The sequence below is a fragment of the Aulostomus chinensis genome, chromosome 23 (genome assembly GCF_037954235.1).
Source record: "Aulostomus chinensis isolate RoL2024-O1b breed Wild chromosome 23, RoL_Achi_v1.0, whole genome shotgun sequence".
Taxonomy (NCBI): Eukaryota; Metazoa; Chordata; class Actinopteri; order Syngnathiformes; family Aulostomidae; genus Aulostomus; species Aulostomus chinensis.
In genome coordinates this window covers 20,636,449-20,655,601 of record NC_141342.1, presented here as the reverse complement: position 1 = coordinate 20,655,601, position 19,153 = coordinate 20,636,449, and the positions used below count along the sequence as shown (strand labels likewise).

Here is a 19,153-nt window from a genome sequence, read left to right as displayed (position 1 = left end):
TTCCTGAGGGAAGAAAAACCAAATAGCAACAGCGTGTTGTTTGTCATACGTGTGCAATAACATTCCACAACTGGTTCTACAACCAATACTCAATATCACCTAATATATTGATTTTTCTTTTTTCACATCCTAATATCGGAGTCTGTATCGGCCGATACTCGAGCATCGGTCGGTTTCCGAGCCTCCTGGCGCGTGGCGCTGCTTCCTGGAGCCTTTTAGCCGAACTGGACGTAACCGAACAATTAAAAGACATTTCTGAGTCACAACAATCGCAAGAAATATCCTTTAATTGTAAGGTCAAGTCCAGTAACCTCCGTATCCTCCTGCGGGCTCACAACCATCCTGGAACCTGGAACAACAACGCGGTTAAAAAAAAAAAGTCAGTGACGTCACATGCGATATTCAGGCGGGCAACTTCATCAAAAGCTCGTGAGGTGAAGCAGCGGGAAGATGAAGATCTCACCGGCGGCGGAGTAAGAGTCTCCTCCTCCTGCTGCTGCTGCTCCTCCTGGACCGGGACACGAGCCCGGACTCCCTCCGAGTCCCCCTTTCATGCGGAGAGACCAGCGACCTCCCCGTCACAGCTCGCCGTCCCGCCGCTTTTCCGGCAGGTTTTTCTTCTCCTGGTTTCGGTTCGAATCCTCCATTTTACGCACAGAGCGACGCCAAAGCCGCTGGACGCGGGACCGGTGCGGGTCTGAGCGGAGTCACGGCGGCTCCTGCACGCGCGCCCCTCCGAGCTGCCAGGCGCGTGGTTCCTTGATCCGGTTCTCACTCATCTCGTAGCATCTCCTCCTGCTCCCGCTGCTCCTCCTCGGGTCGAGATCTTCCCCGTCCACCAGGAGGAGAAAAACGGTGCTTTTACGCGTGGAGACGCGAGCTCGCCGCGGGTTGCTGCCGCCGGTGAGGCGGGTCCCTCGCTGTCTAAACGGTGGACTCGGACTGTCGCAAGTTCATCACCAGCACCGGCGACCCTCCCGCTCCGTCCTCCTCCTGTTAGAGAGAGAGCGCGTGTCCGTCCAGGGGCGCGCCAGCCGCTGCGTCCCTCTCCTCTGGAACTACCCGTGCGCCGGCTCTCCTCCATCCTTCCTCCATCCCTCCATCAGGGTCCCTCCATCCCTCCAAGTCTCTCCATCACCGTCCATCGCCTCTCTTTTTCTCCGGTCGGGCTTCCAGAGACCGTAGATAGAGGCTCTGCAGTCACGTGGGTAAGGGAAAAACGAGAGAGAAAGAGAGAGAGAGCATCCCTCCTCCTCCTCCTCCTCCTCCGCAGTTTGCAGTGTGTTGTGTCTCAGACTCAGAGGTGGAGAGTCAGAGCTGCTCGTCCCGCGGATCTCTGCTACAAACCCCGGGTGTCTCCTCTCAGCCTCCACGCTTCCCTCCTCACTGACCCGGGTTGCTGCTCCTCCTCTCCCCGGAGCCTCTGGAAGCTTCAGCCTCCTCCTTCCTGCGGCACCGGCACTGTTTGGATCTGCTTCTGTTCGCGGCTGAATCTGTTCAGCGCCGCCGCCGCCGCCGCTGCTGGTGCCGCTTTTACGCACCAGGTTCTGGATTTGCTCGCTGCTGCTGGAGAACCAGACCGGAACCAGCCAGGCGGGTCGGCGGATGCGCCTCTGTGGCTCGAGCTGGAGATGGAAATGCTGATGTTGTTGTTGAATTCTCTGTGGATATTGCAATGCAACACAGTGAGCGCAGACTCCATCATTCACATTGGTAAGACACCTCTGCTTTATTTATTTATTTATTCATGGGGGTGGGGGGGGGTGCATGCAGGGAAGCTTCAAGAGCACTGAAGGAGCATCAGTGACAGGAGGAGTTACAATGGAATTATGAGAGTTTTCCCTGCAAACACTGATTCACAAGGCTAGAGAAGGAAGGAGGGGGGGGGGGGCGACCTGTCCTCATGCACGACTTTCATTCTGATCCGAGTCCTGAGGAGGAGCGGGAGCTGTTGCACCCAGGCTCCGACGCACGCAGCACAGACTCTGCTACTGTAGAAGTGCCTGCAAAGTGTTGCGCCACACCATCATCTCTTTCTAACCCCCCCAACACACACACACACACACACACCACACACACACACACACACACACACACACACACACACACACACACATTCTGCTTCACAGCTCACGTCGATGCATTTTCACATTCACACGCAGAATAAAACCCTGCGCGGCTGCCAGGAGCGACTGGCCCGACGTGGGTGTTTGGAGGGTTTTATTCATCCATCCATCCGCCTCCCTCCCTCTCCCTCCCTCCCTCTCTCCCTCTCTCTCTCCCTCTCCCTCGCCCTCTCTCCCTCCCTCGCCTCCCCTCATCTATAAGCCTGAACTTTGAATTGGACGTGAGTGAAATGTTAATCAGCTCCGGCGAGGAAGCGACGACAAAGGGGACAAACGCTGACTGTTGTCAGCCGAACCACAAGCTGAGCACCACCACTTCTTCTCCTCCTCCTCCACTCCTCCTCCTCCTCCACTCCTCCTCCTTCTTTTTCTTGTATTTTCTTGCATGACTTGATTCCACTGCGATTAGAGTCACTTTCCACTCACACTGATGCTCACCTCCTCGGTTAGTTCCACTCAGCAGCTCCACTCCAGCCTGTAGGCGGCGGCAGGGGCGGCGGTGGTGGTGGTAGTGGGGCTCCAGCCCGGAGGAGCATGGGGGGGGGGGGGGCATTTCAGATCTCTGCTGCAGCTCGGAGCGTGGAGGCGGGCCATCCCGGATCTCAGGAGGAGGGTTCAGCCAGCACAATGAGGGATCAGGTGACCCTGAGTGGTCGGCCCGCTCCTGTCCGTCTGCCTGCCGTCTGATCTTCACTCACTCCAACTCCACCTGAGGAGCCAGCAGCAGATCCGCGTTCTCTGGGTCCTGCTGTACGCGCGTGACGGGCTGGGATACGTCACCGCCCCCCCGGGGAGAGTGAGCACCCTGACGAGTGTTCAGACGGATTTAGAGCAACAAACTGATGTTGCTGCAGTGAGTTTTTACCTGTAAAATTCATTTAAAGACTTTATCAGTCCCTGCCAAAGACCCAGAGGGTTGTGTGTGTGTGTGTGTGTGTGTGTGTGTGTGTGTGTGTGTGTGTGTGTGTGTGTGTGTGTGTGTCAGGAACAGAAATGTATTTTCAATTATTATTGATCCAAATTTACCATCCAATCCACAAATCTTTTTTTTTTTTTAACCTTCACGTGCCGTTCCTCCCTCCTGCTGAGGGAAGCAGATGTCAGCACTTTTTTCTACCTTGACTGGATTTTGATGATCCACTTTATTTTTGTTTTTTATGGCCACACCTGCAGGCGCTGGACGCTTTTCATTGATTATCTTTTATCACCAGCGGCAGGAATCTTGGGAGCTGTTGGCGTTCTTGCACAGTTGACTTTTGTTTGGAAATCTCCGGTTTGGTGTCTTCCGGCGTGGCGCGGTCTGGGAGTGCGGTCCCCTCTGTGGTTGGTTGGGTCAAAGACACGACCTGGATCAGCTTCCACAAGGCTGAACCTGCTGGTGCCTTCAAGTGCCTCCGGCGCGGAGGAAACCCCCGGTCCTCCTCGCTCTACAGCGCCGCCGCAGAGGGACTTTGGCGAGTTGTGGCCTTTGAAACTCAAAGGAGTTCTGCAGGCGTTTCATCGCAGCACAGCAGAACCGAAGGTTGCAGGCTGTGATGAGGAAGTTCTGGTTGTTTTTGGGTGAAATCACGGGGATTTTTTCCAGTCCGAGAGTTTCTATGACTTCAAGTGTGTGTTGTGTTTACAAGCCCGTTTGAAGAGTTGTAATCTGGAACTCTAACACACTCAGACCCTTGAGTCTAGCGGCGCTAGCTTCAGCGGGGGGCTAGGCTAGCACCGCAAACACCCATGCTTGCTGTGTGAGATGGGGGCAACTGGAGCCCTGCAGCAGTCTGGACCAGGTCCTCAGAGGTGAGGCCACCTGTCACTCATCTATACTTGAGGAAGTTAGCAAGCACATCAGGCGCTAAAGGGTTTATTTGGGACTGTCGGGGCTCCTCCCGTGTTGTCACAACTTCCTGTTGGAGGCCGAAGCCCCTGTGTGCTCCTCACGCCAGCTGACGGCTGCTGCTCTGGTGTCACTGGGCGCTCGCAGGGTTGCCCTCCAGTAGCTGTGCACGCCTGGAGCGGAGGTTCCGGTTGGTGGTTGGGTGAAGTGGCACTTAATGGGGTTAGGGGTTAACCCTAACCCTAGAACTGAACAGATGAGTTCAGGTTCAGGTACTCCTGCTCCTCCTCGCGGCAGCAGCTGATCTGTGGTTGCTGACTACGTCCAGACAACCCGTCATTGAACAAACTGACAGTCTAACTCGGACTGACGTGTCAACGCGGCGCGACGCCAAGTTCCGATCAGCAGAAATTTCGGGTTGAGTTTTATGAAAGTCTTTGTGAATCGGTGCCGTCCGGAGCCTAACAGCCAGGGTCTGGGCAGGTTCTCGAATCAGAGCGTCTTTTTGTCACACCTTACTTGAATGTGGATGAATTACTAATTAGCGCTGCGTTCTACTGGGCTCACATTCAAATGAAGTAAAAAATACCCAGGAGCTAAGATCCTGAAGAGTCCAGGTTCCTGTGAATGAAGGAATGTTCTTGAGTGTGTGAATGGCTGAGGTTCCTGCTCCTCTGGCAGTCCAGGATGGTGAGGAGGTTGAAGGCCTTCCAGGAGCACCTGGGATGAGCCCCCCCCCCCCCCCCCCGGCCCCCAAAAAGGCTGTTGTCCAGGTTTTAAATCCTCTAAACGCCTCCTGCACCACGCAAGTCACTTTTCATAAGGAGGCTGAGGAGGAGGAATTACCGCACCCCATGAGCCAGGCAGCCGGCAGCATGATTTAGGGCGCTGGTGTCGAGCCGCGCTTTGCTTATTCATCACCGAGTCGCGGAGAGACGAGCTGTGACTGCAAGAATCCAATCTGGCGAGTCTGGCACGGCCGCCGCAGCTGCAGCCGCCGCTGCAGCCGCCGCTCGCCCGCCGCTAAATAAGATAAACTCACCCAGTTAAGGGACAACGAGAACGGCTTCCCGTGCTGTCTTAGTGACGGCTCGGCCAGGCCATTTACCCTGCCACCTGCGCGCGCGCACACACACACACACACACACACACACACTCTCACACACACACACACACACACACACACAGGTATGGACAGCTCAACATACTGCTGCATTGGCTGGATTGAATATTTGTGGCGTGTAGCAGAGTGTTTGACCCTGTGGGGGCATTCAGACGCTACAGGAAGAGTCACTTCAGATTCAGCCTGACAAACAGGTGGAGAGAGAGAGAGAGAGAGAGAGAGAGAGAGAGAGACCGGAGTGTGTGGGTAGAGGGAGGGAAGGTGGGACCAATCACAGGTTTCTCAAAGATGCCGGTGATACTGATATTTTGATGGTGGCGCCGCCAAGCGCCTGCGTTTTGTGCTGACATTTATTCATGGCAGGAAGATGACGTGGGACTGATGCTTCTGTCTGAGCGCGACGGCGAAGGCGGGTTTCCTCACACGGGGATCAGGACCCCCCACTGACACCGGTGTTGGGCTGCGGCCCAGACGTCTGTTTGAGGGTTGTTGCCTCAGATGTGTAACGGCCGGAAGCAGCTCAGTTGCCACCGCAGGCTTGATCCCTTGCTTGAGTAGTTGACATGTGAGGCGTTCAGGTGAGGCGTTTAAGTGTCAGGTGTTGATGTGTATGGCGTTGACAGCTGAGGCATTCAGGTGAGGCGTAAGCATCCCCGCCACCATTACTATGTGGGTGGCGGTGGCGGTGACTCATGGCAGGTCGTCTGCGGGGGCAGGTTTCGGTCCTCGTCCTCGGGTCTCCTCCTCTCTGCTCATCGTGGTGTTTATGCAACCATGCAGGCGAACGCGCGTGTGAGTTCAGAACGAAACTTTACAGCCGACAATGTTTTCCCACCTCATGCTCGCCACTTCATTCCCCGCCTCCTCTTTTGTTAAGCCGCCATCTCCCTCCTTCCTCGTCGCTTCCTAAAGCCTCTAAAAGCCTCTCAGTGTTTGTTTTGCGTTTCTTCTGCGTGTGTGCTTGCTTTTAGTCTTTGTTCATCTGAATGTGCCGGCGTGACCCGGTGTCACAAGCCCACGAGCGCCGATGAGGCCCGGCGCCAGGAGCAGGTAACTGAGGGGGCAGGTAGAATGGGTTTATGTAGTTAAGCTCCTAATGCTGCAGCTCCCCCACCTTCCCCACCTCCCCCACCTTCCCCACCTCCCCCACCTTCCCCACCTCCTCCAGCTCCCTCACCTCCACCAGCTCCTCCGTTTTTGTGGCCGTAATATGAGACAGGAATATTTGGGGGGGGGGGGGGGGGGGGGTCATCACCTAGAATGTTCTGGCGGTCGGTTTAATGGAAATGGATCATAAATGGACTGCATTTATACTGCAGCTCTTACACTGAGCCCTTTTACATTACACACACTCACACTCACACACACTCACACTCACACACACTCACACTCACACACACTCACTCACACACTCACACGCATGCACGCAAGCATGCACGCACGCACGAAAATATCTGCGTCCACGGCGGCGACCGGCTCAACAGGAGCAATGAGTGTTCAGTTTCTTACTCAAGGACGCTTGACTCCACCCCAGGAAATGACATCATAGATTTAATCCCGCTGAAGCCTCACAGGCTAAACGAGCTACTTTGGTGTCTTTATTGTCAAAACAGAAAACATTTTTGAAATTTGAAAAAGAAAAAGACAAAAAATTCTCCCCATTTCATAGATTTAGAAAACGCTAATTCTGCTAATAGCTGCTAATAGCTGCTAATAGCTGCTAATAGCTGCTAATAGCTGCTAACGGGAAGTTTTGGTTTCGCAGGTGAGGAGAATGTAACTTCCAGTCTCCGATCGTTTTGTTCTCTGTTAAAGCTGAAAGTGTAGCGTCAGTGTACTTCTGTGAGCCGGATCAATATTGATTGATTGATTGGCTCATATCAGCCTCTAATGCCTGCCACTGGTTGTCCAACTGGAGGGATGATAAAAGAAAATGCTAATTAAAAAAATGTTATGTATGGAAAAGAGTTGTTTGAGGCTAAAAACTAGCCAGATGATCCAGAAGAGCCAGGCACATACATGTAGCTTGATGCTAACAACAACTGATGGCTAACAACAGCTAAAGTTCACAGTTTAAAAACTCCAGTGCAGCATCAGGTTTTACCCTGCAGGGTTTGTGGATTGTTGCTCATGCAGCTGGTGAAGGAACGCACGGATTGTACCACCACCGACCAGGAGAGTTTGTCAAGGGATGTGTTTGGATAGTTTAGCCTTTGTTAGCCGCCAGCTAACCGAGAGCTAAATATAAGTGGCTGCTGCTTTGTGCATTCCTGAGTCACAAAGAAGTGATGCATGGGGGAAAATCATCTTTTTGAGCTCAGGATACTTGTTAGAATACACTTATCTGGTGAAGTAGTACTTCAAACTGGAGGACAGAGGGCTCAGCCTGCTGGGACTGGAGGGTAGCGAGCCTCCTTGGCGGCACCGTGCTGCCGGCTTTGGCAGGTTCTTCTCAGGTTCTGCGTCGTGTACATCTCCGGGCTGCCGGCAGCATCCAGCAGCTGCAGTGGGTGAATATTAATAAGAGCCTCATTACTTGCAGGGAAGAATGAGTCTTGTAAATCACTGGTTTTTGTGCCAAAGTGGCTGCAAGTGTCGGCAGCCTCAGCAGATGCACATTTCATTTGCATTAGCCGGGTGGCTGATGGTTATTGGCTGTCTGACAGCCAGAGAACGAGCTGGGGGGGGGGGGTGCGTTCGCATCCCTTGCGGGTGCTCATGGTAGGACTGGCGGCGTCCACCTCCAGGCGGCGTCCGCTTCTGCTGTCGGCTCCGCTGATGACTCACGGCGTGGACATTTTGTTCTCCTCTGGAAGGAATCGGATGCAGCGGCTCGGTCCTGCGTCGGTCCCCGGCTGAATCACGACTTGTTTGGGTGTTTAATCATGATAATAGCCGGCCGCTCTCATCCATTGGCCCCCAGCTTCTTTTGGACGCGGGGGAAATGTCGTCGTAAATCCCAGATGTTATAAATCTTGTCGTTTTAAAGCGTATTCATTTCACATTTTAAATCTCGTATGACTCCGGATCAGTTAAAGTCATTCTGCCTCAACAGGCCCGGAGTGGCGGACTGATTTCATGGAGGCCCTCACAAATGACCCGACTGGAGGAACTCAGCATTCACGTTTATCCTGCCGATAGTCAACCACGTGTGTCACTCACGCGCTCTGATGTCACTGCTGCCTTCTAAAGCCACTCGTGTCCACGCAGTTTGAGTTTTCTGCTTCATTTAAGGGCCGTCGACCTCACACGCCTGCGCAGCGTCATGACCCACAAACTCACGGTTACGGAAACCAGTCGCTCACGTCTGGATCTGTTCACCGGAGTCTCTCAGTGAAAACCTCCCGACGTTCCCCTGGAAACACGCAGTTTTGACACCAGAGGAGAGACTGAAGACGTCAAGTCGACCTCCAAACTTCCTCCTTGGTCGTCGGAGACGTGGCGCAGAAACACCTGCTTCTTCTCTGTGTAGCAGAAGTCTGTTGTGAAAAAAAGCTGCCGGTTAGCGTTCGCAAAAACATTTGTTCCAGATTAACAGAATCTGTTTTTGTGAGCTCTTGAACTTTGGTCATTTTTGTCAAAACAACCCCTTTTTCTCCAGACAAATCTGCAGACTGGCAGCCGACTCGCTGCCAGCAAAAGCCTTCATTTGGATTTTTGATCTCTTGTTCCGGGTTTGTGTCTGCGTCTCGACGTCTCAAATGTGCTGGAAAAGCTTTGCTTCTCCTGCTGGTGCAGGGAGTTCCAGGTGAGACGTTCTCACGCTTGGTGGTGAGCGGCTGGCTAGCGTTCCTCTGCGCTTGACACGGCAACCTGCAGGAAGAGAAGCAGAAATTAGCGCTTGAGTATGGCTGCTGACTAGCAGATGACGACGCCCCTTCAGTGTGCGTTCATTCGCTACACGCCAGGAGTGGAAATGGGAACGCAGAACAAATCACACAGAGAGACAACGACATTTCCACATAACCACAAAGATATTTGGGGAATTATAGAGCATTTATTCATCCAATATTCCACAAACATCTCACGGATCTTTCTAAACCGCGGTTTCTCCACCGAGTCGGCCGAGCGGCGTGAAGTCTTCAGACGTTAATGATCTGGCCTGCGTCATCCTGGGGAAGGAAACGCTTCCAGTATCACTGACAAGTGTAAATACAAGTGTGAGTCCTTGAATGTAACACCCCCCCCCCGTCTCCTACATGTGTTTTAGCCCCCCCTCGCTTCTACCTTCCACGTACTTGCCTCATGAGCAGCTTAAATGATAAACGGCACCTCTTGTGTTGCTGGCGATTAATCCTCTAACAGGAATGGATTTTCCTGTATGAGGCCGAGGGAGGCTGGAGGTGCAGATGCTTGAGTGGCTGGGATGCAATTGGCTGTTTGTGTTGATGACAAGTACATGGATGGGTGCGTGGGGGGGGGGCCTCCCCTCAATGTCTTGCCGGCTCGACTGGGATAATTAATGAAATTAATCATTTAAAGGCGCCGACATACGTTGTGGTACCGTAGAAGCAGGAGCTTCCTCTGAACATTCAAAGGAGCAGCGTCGCAGACTCGTGTCCAGTCACTAAACCCCCCCCCCGGTCCTGCTGATGGGGTGGGGTGGGGTCGGTTGAAGTTTCTATTCCATAAAACACTGCTGGAGTTTCACAGTAATCAACCGAACACCTAATCACAACCGTTGTGTTTTGCCTCAGAAACTTAGAAACATGGCGTCAGAGGCGTTCGTCGCGCCAGTCCAGGTGGCGCCGCACCAGCAGAATGGAGGCATTGCATCGTTTTATCGTGAATTATTTTAACGTTTGAAGGTTCGTCTCCGTTCACGTCAGCTGCCTGGACGACTGCTGCGATGCCTCCTCCCGCTGAGCTCCGGCAGGGTTCCATGGAGTAAAAACTTCACCCGACCTTCCGTCAGCACGAGGGGCAGTCAATAATCGCTGAATTTTCGATTTTGGGGTGAGCTGTGCCTTTAAGACAACCCCCCCCCCTCACACACACACACACACACACACACACACACACACACACACACACACTCTCTCAGTGGGATAAATCTGTCCTTGGGACGAGGGATCGGAGATCTGACAGAAGATGGAATAAAATCCGATTTGTCCCTGAGAGGACGTGAGCGCTTCCCTCTCTGGGCCAGAGGGGCTGAGCGTTGGTCCGGTGGCGGTCGGCACTCAAGAACCTTCATTAACTCTTGTGATCAACGAGCTCAGTTTTTCACATCCACTGAGTGGAGTCACACTGAGGAGAAGCAGCGGCTGCTGGTGCGGCGCTGTCCATGGTGCTGGAACTCAGTCAGCCGGTACCGTAGCTGTTCCTCTGTCCATGGTGCTGGAACTCAGTCAGCCGGTACCGTAGCTGTTCCTCTGTCCATGGTGCTGGAACTCAGTCAGCAGGTACCGCAGCTGTTCCTTTGTCCATGGTGCTGGAACTCAGTCAGCAGGTACCGCAGCTGTTCCTCTGTCCATGGTGCTGGAACTCAGTCAGCAGGTACCGCAGCTGTTCCTTTGTCCATGGTGCTGGAACTCAGTCAGCCGGTACCGTAGCTGTTCCTCTGTCCATGGTGCTGGAACTCCGCCAGCCGGTACCGTAGCTGTTCCTCTGTCCATGGTGCTGGAACTCCGCCAGCCGGTACCGTAGCTGTTCCTCTGTCCATGGTGCTGGAACTCAGTCAGCAGGTACCGCAGCTGTTCCTTTGTCCATGGTGCTGGAACTCCGCCAGCCGGTACCGTAGCTGTTCCTCTGTCGCCGGTGCCATGGCCAAAACATGAAAGACATCTCAGGATTTCAAATCACGCCACAAATCAACTGCTCATCGTATTCCCGCCGCATTTTATCTTCTAAACAAAATAACGACGTGTTTGCGTCAACGAGCTCGTCCGCCCCTCCCCCGGGTCGTGGACGTAAGATTTGTTCAGGCACTCGTCAGGACTGAGACTTTAATGGCAGTTAGGAGTCTTACAAACAAACCCTTTCAACATTCATTTGACGCCTGAGCGTATTTTTAATTTTCACGTCTGAATAAGAAAGAACCAAAGTGATGAGAGCAGCCGAGTCTGGCTGAGGAACACCGAGGGAGAGAATGAAGAAGCTCCCTCACTCGGCGTGGAGTAAAGATTACTGCATGTACTGGAGTACACACAAGTACTCACAACAAAGATGTGCTGCAGGGAAACGACTACAATTACAGCCGTTTCTCCTCCTCCTCTTCAGCTCCCATTTATTTTTCCATAACATTTGTGCTGTTTCAGGCTTTTGCTCCGCCTCTTAAACTCAGATTTTACGTCCTCCTGAAACTCAAACAGTCGTTTTTACCTCAAAAAGGAAAAGTTTGGGAGCTGCGAAGAAGTTTCACGTCGCCTGAATTTAAAAAAATAAATCCCCTTGATCTTTATTTCATGGTGCTTTGATCTTTTAGGTCGATAACCAACAGTTGTGAGAAGAATTGACCACAAAGTTTTGAAGAATCACAAAACTGTCACTTTTTAAAGGTAAAACTTGTGTTTTTCTGGATAAAAACAGAAGCATACTTGGATTTGGTTTTTTAAAATGATCCAGAAATGAATGTTTTCTCCCGGGTGACCGACCGTGGCGCGGCGTGATGCGGCTTCGTCTGGAGGAGGTGTGATGCGGCTTCGTCTGAAGGAGGTGCGTCGCGGTGTGATGCGGCTTCATCTGGAGGAGGTGTGATGCGGCTTCGTCTGAAGGAGGTGCGTCGCGGTGTGATGCGGCTTCATCTGGAGGAGATGTGATGCGGCTTCGTCTGAAGGAGGTGCGTCGCGGTGTGATGCGGCTTCATCTGGAGGAGGTGCGTCGCGGTGTGATGCGGCTTCGTCTGGAGGAGGTGCGTCGCGGCGTGATGCGGCTTCGTCTGGAGGAGGTGTGATGCGGCTTCGCCTGGAGGAGGTGTGATGCGGCTTCGTCTGGAGGAGGTGTGATGCGGCTTCGCCTGGAGGAGGTGTGATGCGGCTGCTTCAGGAACGCAGCTTCCGACTCACATTTATTTGTTCCGTTGAATCATTTTTCAACGTTTGAAGACTTTTCAAGAGTCGAGGCGACACAAAGACAGCAAACTTAGCGGCGACGGCACTTTCCATGAGCGTGACGTCGACTCGTCATCTTCACCGCTGACGGGTTCGTTTGACTGTGCAGAGAAGCTCAGATGTTTGGCAGCAAGCGGACCTCCAGGTCGAATACGCCGCTGGAGGTGTGGAATTCAGAATTCACGTCAGGAACGCCGGTGATTCAGGACCTTCCACCGGCGTCTCGGCGAATGAAGACGATCCTCCAGGACCCCTGGAATACAAAGACTCTTCAGATCAGACTGCAGCTCTGAGTCATCGGCCGCGGAGGGAGGCGGAGCCGCCGTGAGGCTTGAGTACTCAGTAGTACCCAGAGGAGGTTCTAGTATTCTAGTACTGCACAAACAATCCAGACGTGCCGGAAGAAGTTGTAGCGACTTCAACAGGCTGGGAACAGAAGACGCCCGGGCGCCCACATCTGTCCTCAGATCAGTAGTCAGCCTTGACTGACTAAAACAGTGGGGGTCAAAGGTCAAGGCCACAGAACATGAGAGTGTCTGGAGGGAATTGAAACGTTTTCCTCATCATAGTTACTTTTGTGTTGTATCACATGATTTCAGTGCTTTTATTTGTTTGACTCGCGTCTCCTCCTGGACTCACTGAGGCTCCTTTCTCTCGTGTGTCTCAAACGATGACATCATGACAGTCATCACTTTTATTTTTTACTAAAAAGAAGTCAGCAAACATTTAATTGCGTCCCTGCGTCCCGTCGGCTGGATTATAATCTGGACAGACATCCGTGAGGTTTCTCAGCAGCTGAGAATGAACCGAGCTGAAAGCTCCGACTCCGGCAGCCGATGTAGTCAAGCAGAACCTTGGCAGCGGAGCGCCGGGCCTCATTTATGTTCCCTTTATTCAGAAATACAGATTCTTCTATATTTCTGACTTCTTGAAACCCTCGACGTCTCCCACCGCTAACACCGCCGCCGGCTAAAACAGAGCAACTCCATCAACCTCCAGTGGACAGAAATCAGATTCAGAGACGTCCAACCAGGGTGGTGGGGGTGGGGGTACACGCGGATCATGGGGGAGAACCTTCCTCCAGCTGTAGACACGTCTACGTTCCAGCCTGGTCTCATTATTAATTAAAGCTGTTGATGTTTGAAGCTCCCCAGTCGGCTGCTGCAATGAAATAAAAACTCCCACCGGCTCCTTCATCATGTCTGACGGCTGCTACAAGATTCATTGTTAATTGAAAGCGCCGGCCTGATTGTACTTTCAACGCTGGATGATTGATTGATCAAACGCGGGAAGCAGACGGCGCCCTGTCCTGCCGGCCCGCCAGGAAGTCCTCCTCTCCACGGCGAGGATTCCGGCGCCGAGCGGATCTCATCTGCAAACTCGCTGAGCCGAACGAGCGCGGGCCCCGAATTGAATTCTCACCAGTGGGCGAGGTGCCGCTAATCACGCGTGGCTAATTGGCTGAGCAGAATCTGACGGTTCCATTCATCAAACTGACCAGTTGGCCAGCTTGTCTGTCGGTCCATCGGTCGGGACGCACGCTCACCGGTGGAACCCTTGCAGCCGCGCTGCAGAGCCATGAGGATCGCTGCGGCCAGCAGGACGGCCGCTGCAGGTTCGAGGTTTGAGGTCGAAGAGGGTTGCTGCAGCGCCGCCATCAGGACTGCAAAGACGGCAGATGACTTTTGAACCCTCTGTGTTTAATTTGCAGGTTCCTTCAGAATAATAAGAAGGCGTGTGATGACGCCTGAGGTCACGTGACCCCGACCGCCAGGCGTTTCCCTGTTCGTTTCTTCCTCCACCAGGAGTTCTGCATCGATTTGTTGTCTGTATTTATTCGGCAAAATATGATTAAAAACATGTTTTTGGCTCCAAGGTCTCCCCCCCCCCTCCTTCTCATCCACTAAAGCCAGAAATCATCTCATCAGTGGAGGAACCGAACCCTCCGGGCTCATTCGGATCTACATTCTGAAGGTTTGACCTCGAGGCTTCGTCTGTATTTATTAGTCAGCTTGATTTATTGAACATTTAATCCCTGACAACGTAAAGAAACGTGTATTCCAGCTTGACAGTGATTTCTGTCCGTCAGATTCAACCTTTGAAAAGCAAATTAACTCATGCGTGACCAGATTATGTCATCATATACGGTCAAAACATTCCTAAATTTGTGAATATCAAATTAAACTTTGTCATTTTGGTGTGAAATTCAAGGTCAATTAGTACGAATGAACAATTGAATGAAAATCCCTCCTAACATAATTAAATATAACAAAGTGATTTATTTGCTTTGCTGTTTTAGTGGCTTTGAAAACTAATTTTTGAGAATAAAATAAAAAGATGGTTCAGAGGAAGTGACATCATTCGCCCCACTTCCTGTGAGTTTTCCCTCCTTTTCTGAGTGCTCACCTGTGCCCCCTCCTCCTGACCAATCAGTCTGCTCCCTGTCCACCTGTCGGTGTTCAGGCCTACTTGAGGCTCCTCCCTCCCTGCCCTCTGTTTGTCCTTCGAGGTTCCACTATCTTGCAGGTTCCAGTGGGTTCATGTGGTCCTGTGATTGTGAGACAGTTTAGGGTTGAAGGTTCTGGTGGTTCCTGCCTGGTTCCACGTTTCTGCCCCTGAAACGATGATCTGGGTTCATTTGAAGAACTTTGTTGGGGTGAATTTTGTTTTGTGTTTTCTTCATCTGTGGGAGCAGCAGGACTCAGAGTGACGGGGTGGATGTCCTCCCTCTGCTTGCAGGTGCGATATTCGAGGAGAACGCCGTGCGAGATGACGAGGTGTTCCAGCTCGCCGTGTCTGACCTCAGTCTGAGCGACGACATCCTGCAGAGCGAGAAGATCACGCACTCCATCAAACTCATCGAGCCCAACAACCCCTTCCAGGCCGTGCAGGAAGGTAGGGAGGCCTGGAGCTTGTGTGTGTGTGTGTGCGTGCGTGCGCGTGCGTGCGTGTGTGTGTTTATGCTGAGATGTTGCTGATTGTATCTGGTGCTGAGGTGTCCTCCTGGTGAGGGGGTGTCCTCCCGGTGAGGGGGGGGGGTGTCCTCCCGGTGGGGGGGGGGGGGGGGTGTCCTCCTAGTGAGGGGGGGGTGTCCTCCTGGCCAGTGCCCTGGGTCTCACCCTCATTGCTGCTGCTCGGGCTCTTTGGATCTTTGAAGCTGAGCCACAGAGCTTTTCCTTTCTTTCCCTCTGTCTTATTGTGTTGTCTTTGTCCTCCTCCTCCTCTTCCACCTCCACCTCCTCCTCCTCTTCTACCCCCACCTCTTCCTCCTCCTCCTCCTCCTCCTCTTCCACCCCCACCTCTTCCTCCTCCTCTCTCTCATCTGCCCTGCTGTCGTCCATGTAGAGGAAGCCAGGGGGAAGCACTGAGTCGGGCCACTCGGCTCCAATGTTCCACATAATCACCAACAAAGAGGCTCTCTCAGCTTTGAGACCAGCTAATCTGATGGTGTGTGTGTGTGTGTGTGTGTGTGTGTGTGTGTGTGTGTGTGTGCGCGCGCGCTAGTGGTGATGATGTTGATGATGAAGATTACGCCGTGATATTTCCCTCCAGACAATGACGATGGTGTCGGGGTGGAGCATGTGACTGATATTGATCGGGAAAGATGATTGTGTGTGTGTGTGTGTGTGTGTGTGAGAGAGAGAGAGAGAGCGATAACAATGATCGCCATGGTGATAATGAAGAGAAGTGATGATGATGATGACTGCTTGATTTCTTGGTGGCAGAACTGATTAAGACTGCACAAATGAAGATGTTTACTGCTAATGATGACGTGTGTGTACGTGCGTGTGTGTGTGTGTGTGTGTGTGTCTGCGCGCTCCAGTTTAATACTGAAGATGTCATTTTGGTGTTGTTAAACCTGCGTTTTCTCTTGTTTTGATGTCTGATTGCAACATTTTGTTTCATATTCGGTGAGAATGTGTAAAGCAGGAAGTGCTTGTTACCGTGAGCGACGAGCTAACGTTGTTGCTTAATGTTTGTAGTTGCTTTTCTGTAGCGTCACTTGATTGCATGGAGTCCATGAGTATTCTCCTCAGAAGGAGTAGAGCACTAATGTGGTAGGAGTACTGCAGGTGTTGTAGTACCACTGCTGCTCCTGTAGGTGGGGTTGCAGGCGTCGACCTACTGTATGAGAGCAGGAGGCGTCCAGCTAGGAGCCCAGCAGGAGCAGGTCTGCAGGAAGTGGTGTTCTCACACCTTGCGTGTGTTTGCTCACGTCTGAGTGTTTACCTCCGGCGTGAACCCAAACACGCCTCTGTAGGCCGCGTGAGACCGATGAGGGATGGTCAGGAGTGCGGACGAGTGATTCTTCTAGCAACCAGGCGGCTACAGTTAGCATCTCTGCCGGTGGTTCCATCATTGGGAGAGAGCGCTAACCTAAATGTCTCAGTAGCCGCTTGATTAAAGAAACGATGATGCAGTCGATCGAGCCTCTGAGCTCACTTGTGACTCGATACCGCCGCTTAGCAGACGCAACCTGTTGTCACGAGCAGTTTTACAAAACAAAGATGGTGGCAGATGCTGCTACTTGCTGTCCTCTCCGGGTGCGTTGGCTGATATTTCTGTGCATTTTTTATTTAGCAGCACTTTTTTTTTTTTTAACCAAAATTACTTTTAATTGAAATATTTTAAAAGCCAAAATGGAGACTGCCAAGGTGGCGCTGTGTCGCGTGAACGGATCAGGAGGCTGATCAAGATTGAGGGCCGGAGTTCTGCTCCGTGTTTGCCGGCCGTCGTCAGGGTAACAGATTACGGAGCTCCTTGCCTTGGCAGGAAGTTCCTGTGGAGTTCAAGTTTGAAAAACCGCAAAAAGCTGAGGGTCATGTCATGACATCGGCGTTTGTCCTCCCGGATAGTTAAAGTCACTCAAGGTGGCGTGGAACCAGATGGCGAGCTGGGATGATGCGGCCGTCCTGCCACTAATCAAACGCTGGAGCTCCAGAAATAATTGGTTATTTACTGCTGGAGGCTCGTCAGCAGCAGTCAAAGCCTCCACAACACAAACCGTCACTGTGATTACGTTTGTGTGGTCGACCGGAACTCCAGAAATGTCCCCGCGGCCCGCAGGGGGACGCAGGAGGGGAGCTAGCTGGTTAGCCGTGTGTCTGCCGGTGAGGTGGTGGCAGGACGTCTCCATGGCAACAGCACCGGGTCAGTCAGCCTCCTCTCATGGCGGAGGTGCTCTGAATGCTGGTCGGTGTTGTTTTAGAGGCCTGACAGCTTAATTTTATTGTTATTCACCGGAGCGAGAGAGTAAATTCCTCTGTTGAGGTCTGGAGAACTGCTGTAGCTTCGCTTTGGCGCCGGTTTTGTAACCAAAGAAACTTGGGCTGAGGCTTTGAATTCCATTTTCATAAACTCATGAAGCTGATTTTTTCCCACCCGCAGACAAACGAATGTGGCAGCAAACGACCGAAACAAGGACGTAAAGACCTTTGAGTCTGCGGTTGATGACCTCGGGGGCGACCATCGCCGCCGCCGCTGAGATAAATGGAGCCCCTGTGAGAAATGTTGTGAGGAGCTCAATTCATCCTGAGAATAAATGTTAAAAAAAAACCTCCTCAACAAATTACACAAATCAGCCTCTTGTCTGAGTCTCTGGAGGACACGAGTGAGCAGCTTCATCCCAGATCACCTGCTAAACCACAATTACACGGAACAAAGTTTCCCAACCTGCAGCCAGAAGGAGAATTCCTCTGTGATTCGAGAGAGTAAATGGAGGCTTTTCAGTGCCGACTCCCACGGTCACGACTCCCGCCAACACGCACTCGCGTCGCACTCGTTCACAGTCCTGCTAATTCTGATATTAAGAGGACGGAGCGTTTAAATGCAAAAACTGTGAATAAAATGGCATTTAGCTGAAAGTTGGAGAGCTCATGGCAGTGAGTCATTCAGATGAAAATTAACTTTCGATAACACGAACTGGAGACAAGAGAGCAATCTCACTCACACACACACACACACACACACACACACACACACGTGGCAGCACAGCAAAGCCCATTAACATTAATGGAGGTATTTGTGTTCCCATGCTTTTTAATTACAGTGAACACGTGTGTGTGTGTGTGTTTGCAGCAGTCCTACTTTTTAAAAGTCAGACTTGTCATGTCTGCACACACACACACACACACACACACACCAGCTGTAAAGGCTGCAGGTATGTGCTGCCGACGCCTGTAACTAAACCTCCAGCGGTGTCTTGCACCGTTGATCACCAGTGACAGCGAGAGCAGGCTCCAACAAAGCCACGCCCACTTCCCTTTAGTCAAGGACACCCAAGGTTAAAGTAGGAGGCGGATCACACCTTAATAAAAGGCTGTTGGTTTGTGGTGTGTGAGAGGACCGGCAGACACGGATGCTGGTGTAAACCCCCTCAAACACATTGTCCCGCAGGAGAATCAGCTGCGAAAGTGTAGGTACGTTTATTTTTGACCTTCAGAACCCTGCAAAATGACTCTTCAGTGTCTTAATTTCATCCTGCAGTGACACTGAGAGGTTTAATCCCCTCCAAGTTAACGGAGGGTTAAATCAGAGCTCAGAGGGCTCGTATCCTTCCTCACGTCCCCTGTGTGGCCTGCAGAGCAGCACACTGGTGTCTCCTTCATGCCTGGAGGCTGAGGAATTCAGTGCTTTCTTTACTGTCCATCGTAATTGAGGCCCCGCCCCTTTATCCACCCAAGCCATGATGTCACTGCCTTTACTTGAAGTTTCTGCTGAAAGATAAAAGAGGGTTTTTATTTTTAACTCTAATTGTTTCAGGGAGACTGTCCTCCGCCTCCCTGAGGGAAGCAGCTGAAACTGTGAGTCTCTGCATTTTCTAGTAACAGAGCGGATCAGTGCAGCATCAGCAGTATCGCCGGGGCTGCTGCCTACCACTCCATTTACACCCCCCCATGGTTGCAGTCTCCAGCTGGTGACCCGGAGAATGAGATCAAGCGGTTTCCTCTGTGCTTGAACTCTCAGCCTTCACACTGGAGACTCACTACGACTGATGCTAACTGGTTAGCACCAGGTGGTTGTG

General features: G+C 52.2%; 1 protein-coding gene across 5 annotated transcripts in view; it reads left to right on the top strand.

The window, feature by feature from the left end:
* Positions 1-763: 763 nt before the first annotated feature.
* Positions 764-19,153, top strand: part of grid1b (glutamate receptor, ionotropic, delta 1b) — a 381,406-nt gene continuing 363,016 nt past the window's right edge. For 2 of the 5 annotated variants that reach the window (XM_086194877.1, XM_086194876.1), the window contains exons 1-2: positions 764-1,713; positions 14,869-15,024. In XM_086194877.1, coding sequence (XP_086051003.1) covers positions 1,632-1,713; positions 14,869-15,024 — 238 coding nt within the window. In that variant the 5' untranslated portion in view covers positions 764-1,631. Of the gene's footprint in view, positions 1,714-13,198; positions 14,104-14,633; positions 14,786-14,868; positions 15,025-19,153 lie in introns of those variants that run through there. The other 3 variants (XM_086194882.1, XM_086194881.1, XM_086194879.1) reach the window with 3 other exon arrangements.